Below are 11,735 nucleotides of genomic sequence, written 5' to 3' on the forward strand. Positions count from 1 at the left end.
TTTAGTTTTTAATTACGTTTTTAAGATATTCGTTTATAATAAGTATTTGATGATAATCCGAGAGATCTTACGATTTTGCTTGAATTTCATTCACATTCGTGACGCACGTGGGAAGATTCTGCTTCCTCTACCATATTTACTCGATAACTCGATGTCCTCCAAAACTCCTAATATTTGAATAATGAAGTTAGCGAAGTCAAACTGCTTTCGACAATCTTGAGAACTGCATATCCCAAATGATTAAGTAATACAGAAATGGCTAGCAATGAGCATCCACGTACATTGGATGTCTTCTTGAAAAACATTTAATTTTTTTAAATAAAACCAACGTTAATTTAGTCTTAAAAGACTTATTTATACTTAATGTTAATTAAATTAGAAATAAGGTAATGAAACCTCTGGAAATATTGTGCTTTTATCGATTTGATATAATTTTACTTCGTACATACTTGCTTCGTATAACAATTCTTTGCGTGGTTCTGATTCAATATTCGTTCAAAATTATAGAGTTTATTGCTTCTAATTGAGACTTATTTCCTGCAGCGAGCATTTCATTTGTTTTACTGAATAAAGTATTCATGATGATTGCCTGATTTGAATAAAAATTGAAATCTGCAAGATAAATTAGGACACGTGTTTAATAACAAATGTTTTATGATTTATAGCGATAAAAATATAAATTGTCAATTAAGAACATTGTTAATATTTTTAAAAAAATCCGAATGTTCTTTTAATCCAATTTAGAGGAAATTGAATTTGTGATGATGCGAATATTATTTTTTACTCAATTATGCATGGTACACAAATTCGGGGAAAATTGAATATTACACGAACTGTATGAAAACGTTAATTTTTAACACATGTTATATTAGTAGTATGCGAGATACATTCAAAACTAATGAATAGGAACGGTTATTTGATTAAAGAAAAAAAGCTCTGCTGTATAAAATAAATTTCCTTCTGTTACACCTTCGCATGTGCAATGACCGAAGTAGTAGACCAGTGTGCGTAGGCGAACAAAGAACGAAGCCTCTTTCTTACATATTTAAAAAAAGATATTTATTTAATGACATACACAATTTTACATCACATTATAATATTTTTACGTCATTATATCATACCTTTACAACGTTTTCTTGATATATAGATATATAAATCAAAATGCTTATTGCAAAATGCTTTTATATTAAATAATAATTTAATAAAATAAGAAGGTAATATTATTATTACTGCTGCATATATTTTTATTCTTAATTTTTTATATTATATACGTTTATTAGGTAAAATAAAATGCGTCATTTTGAAATGGAAAGTCATATGGCGCGTTTAGTTTATTAAAAGATATTAAGAATTTATAATTTCTGATACAAATCACGGTTCTTATATAGCGAGAAAACTAGAACACGCGATTCACAATGCGGGTATCTTATAGGCAAATCTCAGCGTGCATGTTTTACATTATGTACTTCATTATATATTACACTACTTTGAAGAGATAAATACAATTTCGCAGAAACATAGAGGGATTCCTCTATCCAAGTGATTTCTTCTCGTGCATTGTTTAGATTTATCTTAGCTTTTCTACTGCTCCATCTCTTTTATGAAAATTTATCGTTCAAGTAAAGCGCCACTCTATTTCGTGTAGACTGTACGTATTAATCGATGTGTGCTAAGTTTTTCTGCACTATATATGACACAAACGTCAATGTTCGCCCCGTTTTAAAGGTCAGTAGAGTTTTAAAGTAAACATTCTCACGTATTTCAATCGTTTTTTTAATATTTTTTCTAAGCAAAAGTTAATCATTGTATGTCATTATTCCGTGCAATAATTTTTCATTAAAATACCCAATTACAAAATATAATTTTTTACACCTTTTTATTATATCTTATTTTTATTTTTATTTGATACATTTTTTCTCATAAATTGTATAATTAGTATACAATAATATATTAATTAGTAATCGATTTGTAGATATAAATTTTGGGAATTAAAATTCTAGATTTTTAACTTAATTTAATAAATTATTATTTTATAATTTGTCTTTTTGCATATCATTTACATAACATTTAGTTTGCACTAAAAATAGTTATATAATTAGTTCGTCTTATAATATCTAATATTATCTGTACAAGTATCGTTGATGATCTTTGATACGATGGTTGGAATTTCAACAAGTTCCGTAATTTTATGTGTTACACGAAAACGAGAGTATTTGGACTCTCGATCATCGACTTTAAGAGAGTAAATCGCGTAGGATTTGCTTGGACGTAGCTTGCTTGGAACTATTACACGAGTAACTGGTCAGTGGTGAGGAACAGACTCGCCATCCAGTCATCCGCCGCAGTCTCTCACGTATTTGCTACCCTCTCACCCCTTTCTCCTCTTTTATCATGTTGCTCCTTTTCTCATCTTCTCTGCCCGACATGGCACGTTTCCACCGTCGCATGCCCCTTCGTCGAGCTAGAATTCTCGCTCCGTTTACTTTGCGACGAAGAGGCCGACCTCGGCAGTTTACAACGTTTGCACATTAACACGTCCCACGTTGTCAGAACACGTCTTTTATACGACACAATTCCAAAATGTGATTGACATTTGTGGATTAATTGTCATTTTTATTTCTCTATTGTGATATTATTATAATTACCTTGTTAAAAGAAAGGGATAGAAAATAATAGAATACGATCTGCCAAAAATTTTATTGTTATTTATTTCATTGTTACTATTGCTTTATTTTTATATTTTAATATAAAATGTTATTGTTTCCTAGCATTATACTTAATACAAATTGATTAAATCTATTTGTGAAATACTTTAGAATTCTTATATTATACTCATTCTTTATTTTGATATAGAATCATGAATAAGATCACCGAATCATTCGCTGAATAAGTCATTAGCAAATGACTATTTAAAAAATATATAAAAATAATAAATTGTGTATACGCCTTACAAATAAATATTACTTCCATAATTACCTGTAAATTGTATTTTAATTAATTTTTTAATTAATTTTCTTAATTAATGTTTTCTTAATTAATTTTTTCTAGAAATTTTTAATATCGGAGATAGTGTTTATCTTATTTTTTTCGAGCAGACATGAGACCAAGACGAAAAAAAACAAATGACAGTTAATAATAATCTTGGAAATATCGTCTTGAACAAAACAAAAAAATTCTGAAATAAGATTCTCGTACCAAAAAGCATTACTAAGCCTTTTTTATTTTTATTAATTTTTAAAAAGTTAATTATTATATAAAGCTATCTTTAAATTAAAGTACTTTTTTATATTTAAATTCTTTTTTTTATAAAAACTTGTACGCTGGTTATTTGCTAGCATACACATACATTGGTCATTAATCAGAGTTTTTGCATTATTTTACTCTTTTATATTAAAACTTTTTCCTAACTTACTTTTTTCTAATTAAAAATAACACATATTATTTTTAAAGAATAAATATACAATTATTAATGTTTAGAGATTGGTTATATATATGTATAGTAATTTACAATATATATCGTGAATTTCTTATTTGTTTATTGACTGAAACACATTGCTCTAAGGGTCGGTTCCAACTTCTTGGTAAATTTACCTATGAGGTAAATATATTATAATATATAGAGATTTGTCTTTATTTATTTAAGAAAAGAAATGAAGATAGACACATGCTTACCTAGTAGATAAGTTTACCAAAAAGTTGGAACAACCGACTCTAAATGATTAAAACATTATCGTAATCAATCATATATTTATGCTGTTAATTTCTATTTTATAACTACAATTAAAAATAATTGAAAATTTTCTATTATTGATTCTTTTAACAAGATAAAATCAATGGAATTAAACTAAGTTAATGTCAATGCGCGGGCTGTTATTATTACAGAACTCTAAAGTAAGAATGTAGTTCTATTATAAAAGTAAAATTCTTACAATGGCTTATATGTTTATAAGAAAATGATTTACGTTGTTGAATAAATTACATTGAAAATGCGATATGTAATCTAATCAATTAGGATTTAGTGGGACAAATCGTTAACATATTAACGTTAACCTTTACGGTGATATTGCACACATTTAAGCGAATTGGCTAGCCCATGGGACAAACTATGCATTTAAGGCTTTAGAGTTTACGCTCACTATATTTACTCACATAATTACATCCGATTGCAACACTTGATTAAAAGTTAATGCACGTTAATGAATGGCATATATTTCTTATAATATACAATAGAAAGCATAACATTTAAAAAAAGGAGAATTTACATATAAGAATTAAGAGATTGCATAGCAAAGAAAATAAGTAAAAAATATACAAATTTTAATATACAAATATCAAGACCCATTCTTACAGGAATATTTCAGAATCGAACGAATTTAATAGATAATATAATTGCGGTTTTAACAATTTTTACGAATTTAATCAATTGTTTTTAATTATTTGTTTACAATAAAAAACAAAAAAAATTAAGTTTGTTTTATTACAAGTAAGAGTATTATTAAATATAAAAAAATTATTAAATTTTTATAATTTATTTGCATATTTATGAACATACAATATGCTAATGTCACATGTTTACGCACGAATATCGTATCGCATTGAACAGAAATTTAACCTATTAAACTGAAATCGATCAACGCGCTACAATGCGACGACAAATATAATATACATGCTTTAAAAGATTAAAAAGTAATAGCAAAACAGCGTTGCTTTTCCAGGCCATAACTGTAATGAAGTTTTATATATATATAAAAGACTTAGAAAAGAAGTAAAATTTTATTAGATATGTGGGACAATTTGTTCCATACAGTACAAGATTAACAGAAAAAAGCTTTAAATTAAAATATATAATATAGCAAACAGAATCGTTTGTGTATTTAAAAGTTTCTACTCAATCGCAAAAGACCGTCAGACAAATCTACAAGCAAGCAGTTTTATAAGAATTTAAAACATGTTCTCGATTTACAGCGGGAACGAACTTTTCCCATTTCTCGATAGCCGCTTATATTGATATTCTTTGGTCTCGCTGTAGCAGGAGATACTTTGAGAAAAGCAAGCCTTTATCCTATCCTTCGCTAATTATAGCTTCTGCTTTGAAGGGTAGCGACACTTTTAAATCTTATAAAATTGAATAATTTGTCGAGAAACACTGGGCAAGAACAGATTTACGAGCAAAATTTACTGTTTTTTCCGTTGTATTTATGTTTGGCGCAAGTTAAATATATCATAAAAAAGATATTTGATTATTTTTATGGGACATTTTCTTCCAAATTAATCAAGCGTTTTCTTGTACGTCCTGATTTATTATTTCTTTTAATATGCTTCTTTAAATGTTTCCTCTATTCAACACATGGGTACTTTCTTTTAATATCGCAAAAGCGATTTTACCTTCTGTAAAGATAAACGTACCAATTTTTGAACAATTTGAAAGAACAGCATTAATTAAAAATTGTACAATAAATGTATCTTTAAAAAAACTTGTGCAATTATTTTAAAATAATTTTAAACTGTCTATTTTTTAAATAATATTGTAAAAGTTAATTTTATTTATTTGAAATAAAATAATTAAAAAGAATATCTAAAAACATGCATATGAGATCATAATCTACTATACCTGTGTTAGCAGTTCGCATATTTGACGTCTTCTCAGTAAATGAAACTTTTTACCTCGAGGTAACAGTATTACATTTTTGTACCATAATCACACTGCGAACATGTTGAAAAATGATTTGAAAGAAAGAAGCGAAACGTTTTATATATTTTAATTTAAATATCTAATAATTGATATTAATTTATTTTTGCGCGTAATAAAAATTAAATTTTTTTGCAATTGTTTAAAATAAATTTTAATTGTTAAATTTTTTAATTTTTAAAATGTTTATATATTAATCTATAGATTAAACATAAGTTCGGTATTGAGTATAATATTTTAAAATAATTAAAAATCCTTTAGAAACATTATTTTGTATTTTTACGAATAAGAACTATTCTTAAAAAATACACATAATATTCTATGTACAACATGTTACATCTATAAAAATCTAAATGTTTTATTTAATATACATATATATATATATATTTACATATTTTAAAAAATCTAAATTAATAGAAGCCTAATATCAAGTAAAATGTCTTTATTCAGAAATAGATCTAGTTTAGAAATAAATACGTTTTATTTTTCGTCCGCTTTCATTTTACATATGTTCCGCCTCGCATAAATATTATCTTCTTTCAAAACGATTTTCTGGCATGATAAATTCTTGCGTGTAACATAATATATGGTATGAAGAGTATGTTGCAAGCTCTTTATATTTTCTCTCTAGTAGTAAAATATTTCAATTTATATTTCTATTGTAGTGACGCTAGATTTATTATAATAGATTCTTATGTAAATAGAAAAATTAGTTATTTATTTAAAACATAATTTCTTTTTTTCCTTTAACTAATTTGCGATAAATAATAACAAAGTTTCTTTACAATTAATAAATTAAAATGATCTTTGAAATGCATTATCTGTTTATTCTTGTGTTGTGCTGTAAACGCTAACGGGTATTAAGTATGCGGTTGAAATTAGTATCATTTGAGTATTGGAAGCCTGTACCCAACTGATTGTTAGTGCCGGCTGGATTCCTGATGAACAATCAAATGTGGTTACGTGACACGTAGATAAATTAGTTCAGCGTGATGTAGGTTGATTTTGGTGTTTGTACATACTATAATATAACAACGTTAGCGTAACATATGACGCATATCCTATTACTCGAGAATTTGACTACTTGCCTATACCTTTAAGATTTTCGAAATATAAACTAGAGAAAAATAATTGCATTAGTTAATATTTTTTATAAATACTAACTATTTATTTTTTATATGTTTTAGAATGCTTATTAGCTCAGTTCTCTTTCTGGTAGTCTGGACTAGTTCATCATTCGCAGAGGAATCGTCTTCCAGCGATGCCGCATCCGTTAAACGGACACCCATGGGATTTCAAAGTATGCACGGGAACAAGAACCTTATCCCCACGGTCGCGGAACACAATGAAGTTTCCAAAAGAACGTTAGTGGATTTCCAAGTAAGCTACTACATTCAGTTTTTCTAATAAAATTAATGTAAAGATGAAAAAGAAGAAAAATATAATTTTGCTTTGTTCTTTGTATTATTTATGAGAAAGTAATTTTTTTTATGACTACAGGATAAGGATTTGAGTGCACCTGATATTGAAGACAATCTTCTGCACGATGAGTTTGACAAACGAGCGCCGATGGGATTTCAGGGTATGAGGGGGAAGAAAGACTATTTGATACCTGATTTTGAAGATTCCTACTTTCGTGAAGATTATGAGAAAAGAGCGCCAATGGGTTTTCAGGGTATGAGAGGCAAGAAGATATTAGAAGATGATTACTATAAACGCGCACCCATGGGATTTCAAGGAATGAGAGGGAAAAAATCTTTGGAGGAGGTAAGCTCAAACATTTAATGTTTAATTGAATTATTCTACTGACAGAGCTCAGAGTGATAATATGTATATATCAATGTCTATTACTTGTTAAATATTTTAAAAATTGATTTGTCTACAAAGTGTCTTAATAGGTTTAATAACCTAGTCTCTTTTGATTGCAGTTCCATTGATAATCTATATTTTACATTTTAAATGTATTATAGATTTTCAGTACTGCAGTTTATATGCAAAAAAGTTATTAAACATACATGTACATATATTCTGCAATATTTTCTCTTTATTTTGAATAAACATAAAATTTTATATTAAAACACCGTATTTTTACGAAAGTATTTGTTTCAATTTATTTTTGTTGCGGAGTCACATTGTTACCTCTGTTTTTCTTTTAACTATGTAGTGTTAATACGTTTTTAAATAAAATTCTAAGTAATTAATGTTTTATAACTTTGAATCTAATATCGATTGGAACACATTTATAAATATAATTGCACGTGTTAAATTTTTAAATAAAAATATTAATTATTACAAAGTTATCGTAAAAAATGTAAATGAGAGCGGAATATCACACGGAAAGAACAATTTTGCTGAAGTCTTTAAAAATTTAGTTGAACAGATGCAAATCTAAAAATAATTTTTTGGACAATTAAAATAATTATAAAGTACATTAAGTATGAACAATGCTGTTTCGTCATTTTAGTAACCAGTTTAAGCGTTCTAATTATTTTAATATTGTAACAAAATTATTTTCAGATCTGTATCTAGCTAAATTTTTTAGATATTTTAGCAAACTGTTCTTTAGATGCACTTTTTTTTTAATATCTTGAAATGTACTTACGTCTTGAAATACGACTTTATGTTTGGGTTATATTTATTTAAAACAGTATTTTTAGGATAGTTTTAAATGTAAGAATCGTTTATATAAATGTAGCCTTAGTTTACTTTCTCTTCTTTAGTATTCTTTTTCTACTGAGTTAGTTAATTCTTCTTAAAGCAAACGTAACCATTAAAAAAAGATTATTGGACATTTAAGCGTTTTAAATAGCTATTATCTCTTATGTTAGCAGATTTTTGCCAGAAATTTAATCATCGTCGTTTACATTCTATTTTTATTAAAGAGTATCGAACTGCAGGTGCTGAACGAAATTGAAAAGAGGAAAGCGATGGGCTTTTACGGTACTAGAGGGAAAAAAACGTACGTTTTCGAATATCCACAAGATTACGAAAAGAGACTTCTCGCGACGGGATTCCAAGGTATGCACGATAAGATGAAAGAATTTCCGGCAGATTGGGAGAAAAGGGCTCCCATGGGATTTCAAGGGATGAGAGGCAAAAAGGCATTGCTCGACGAAATAGAGGAACTTGAAAAACGAGCCCTTATGGGTTTCCAGGTAAATTAATTGCTGATTAATAAATTTTGAATATACGTCTAACAGATTTTTTTTATTACGGTATGTAACTTTGTAATGTGATTATTGTGAAAGAATACAATAATCTATTTTTAATACAATTAATAAACAACATCGATAGAAAATTTAAAAAATTTTTTTTAAATTTTGTTGATCTGTTCAATTGTTTCAGGGTATGAGAGGCAAAAAAGACAACTTTGAGAATTATGTGGATTACACAGATTCTGACATGGATTTTGACAAGAGAGCACCAATGGGTTTTCAAGGTATGAGAGGCAAGAAAGATACCGATAAAAGGGCACTGATGGGTTTTCAAGGTATGAGAGGCAAAAGGAGTATAGGACAAAGATTTGGGACTGATATGGATTTTGGAACTCGATCGTTGCACGAATATCAAGGTAAAGTTAATACTGTTCATAATGTGCAGTTTATATTAATTGAGAAAGAGAGAAATATTATGAAAATGAATAATTGTTATTAATATTATTTCTTGTAAAAATATTTATATGGTAAAATTGTTGATGACTTATAAAAAGTAATTTATGAAATAATTAATCAAACCCACTTATTTTAAAACTCGAGTCTAGTCTTATAAATCTCGTTACACAATTATAATAATATATTGAAACTTATATTATCTTTAGTATAGATTTTAATATGAAAAGTGAGTAATGCAGAAAGTTAGCAGAAGTTTCTCCTTTTATATGAGAAGTTTATACGAAAACTTGAACACATGGTTGTTCGAGATTTCGAAACAAAATAAAAACTGCGTGTCTAATTTTATTGCGGTATATATTTAATTACTTAATGTGTTGTAGCTTGACAAGAAATATTTTCTCTTGTTTTTATCGTGCACTCTAAAGTATTCTGCAAAATAGCTCAGTGCTTTTCAAATTCTTCTCGCTACTAGACGATATAATCGATCGAGTCCGTCTCCGAGTGGAGAAAACGCGTAACGAAGGCTTCTCAAATATTTGTCTTATTATTCATATACCTCCGAACAAATTCAAGTAGACAGACGGCAGACTATTCTTTTATTATTTTTTATTTTTGTTCGTTTGCATATCTCGTGTTGTTTTGAGCTCGAAATGGTCACACTGGCCAACGTTGTATTTCCCCCGAGCAGGAATGGGCGATAGGAGACACTCTCTAGCCTCGTGCCAAGTCGAAAAACGATCGCCTTTCCGATATTTTGAGATGCGCGGTAAGAAAAATCCACGATGGGAGTTACGGGGGATGTTTGTAGGGGTGAGAGGCAAAAAGTGGGCAAAAGCCCCATACGAAGACAACAGCCCATTCATAAGGTTGTTTGATAACATCGAGAGGATCGGCGTGGATGGAGACTCGCCGGCAACATTAGGTAAAGGTTCAGCTGACAGCCAATTGGTAGCAAACATTTATTTATCGGTTCTCTTCTTGTCGTTTCGTTTATCTTTTATGCGTATCTAATGGCTGAATGTGTGCTTCTAATATTTATCGAGTATCAAGCAGACTATCAGAACGTTCGCAAAGAAAGAGAAGAAAAATTAAAATATTGTTTCTTTTCATAAAATTATCTTTTAAAATATCTTTTATAACGCATAAGTGCGACTATTCTCAGGGATCTTAAATACTTCAACTAAAGGAATTCAGTAAAAAAATTTATTTAAATTAATTATTCTTTTTTTAGTGTTTCTTATCAGTTTTGAGCCCTAATTTTTCAAACGTTTATTTCAGTTATATTGTGGAAATAGTGTTCATAATTTTTTAAAATAAATATTTACAAAAATGTACGATTATTTCTAAATTATAAAAATATGACAATATAAAATGTTATACATTTAAACACGACAACATTTTAAATAAAAGAACTCAAAACGATTTTTTAAATAATTATAAAATATTTCTACTTTAAAATTAAATTTGTTTAATTTATCTTTTCTAGAAATATTATTCAAAAATTGTGTCCTTATAACTGTTATGTTATAGCGTATTACAATTATTGTAAAATTTTTGTTAATTTACAATGACATTTTTGTATGACATTTGCACAATGTGCTTTTCGGGATTGATATGTATTATGCTAAATATGTTTCTTATATTTTTCCATTTCTTGCATGCAACATCGAGCATTTAAGTATACTTACAATTAGTATAATTGTAGCATTGATATACTTGCTCTAATAAGGTTTATTTGTGCTTCTGAATACTATATTTCTATGTTCTATGATTAACACTTATGATCACTCGTTTACAAATTATTCCGCACGGTTAATGCTGTGAAAATATTTTTTCCTTGCATATAGGTACCAAGTGACATTTAAAACAAAGCTATGGATTACCTTTCTCGTAGCGTACTATGAAACAATGACGATGCAAGGGTCCGCTTTAAAAGTTTCTCCGCGATACATATTGTCATCGAAAAGTTTCTCACTATTGTGTACACACGATTGCACGAAATAGCGATAAATTCTGCATTCTAACTTTTTGATGACAGTTTGACTGGTTATAAAGACAGTTATCTACGCACAATTCAATTATAACTCGTTTAATTGAAATGCATAAATATTGCGATTTTTTAAATCTTTTTAATTTATTTATTTTAATTTATATTAAAAAGATATAGTAACACAGGATCAAACAGTAAATTTAAAAAAGTGCACTTTAAATATCCTTTATTTAAGTAATTTATTTATAAGTGTATGTATATAACTTCTTATTGTTATGTTTATATGCATACGTGTGTGCGTGTGTGCGTGCGTTTATTAGATATCGTTATATATAATATATTGTATTATATACTTAAGTGTATAGGTGTGTATAAGTGAATAGGTACATATATTTTATTTTAACGAGAAATGTTAAGTAAATAGATAATGTAGAGACTTTCTTTC

The 11,735-nt window shown here is 28.0% G+C and overlaps 1 protein-coding gene across 4 annotated transcripts in view; it reads left to right on the forward strand.

Annotated features, from left to right (window-relative positions):
- The window catches only part of LOC105833215 (tachykinins), a 53,581-nt gene that overhangs the window by 39,065 nt on the left and 2,781 nt on the right, over positions 1–11,735 (forward strand). For 2 of the 4 annotated variants that reach the window (XM_028192281.2, XM_012674771.3), the window contains 5 exons: positions 6,877–7,069; positions 7,190–7,456; positions 8,572–8,844; positions 9,035–9,260; positions 9,989–10,222. In XM_028192281.2, coding sequence (XP_028048082.1) covers positions 6,878–7,069; positions 7,190–7,456; positions 8,572–8,844; positions 9,035–9,260; positions 9,989–10,222 — 1,192 coding nt within the window. In that variant the 5' untranslated portion in view covers position 6,877. The remainder of the gene's footprint in view (positions 1–6,876; positions 7,070–7,189; positions 7,457–8,571; positions 8,845–9,034; positions 9,261–9,988; positions 10,223–11,735) is intronic. The other 2 variants (XM_012674772.3, XM_012674773.3) reach the window with 2 other exon arrangements.

This window comes from Monomorium pharaonis, chromosome 1 (genome assembly GCF_013373865.1).
Source record: "Monomorium pharaonis isolate MP-MQ-018 chromosome 1, ASM1337386v2, whole genome shotgun sequence".
In the NCBI taxonomy this organism is placed as follows: domain Eukaryota; kingdom Metazoa; phylum Arthropoda; class Insecta; order Hymenoptera; family Formicidae; genus Monomorium; species Monomorium pharaonis.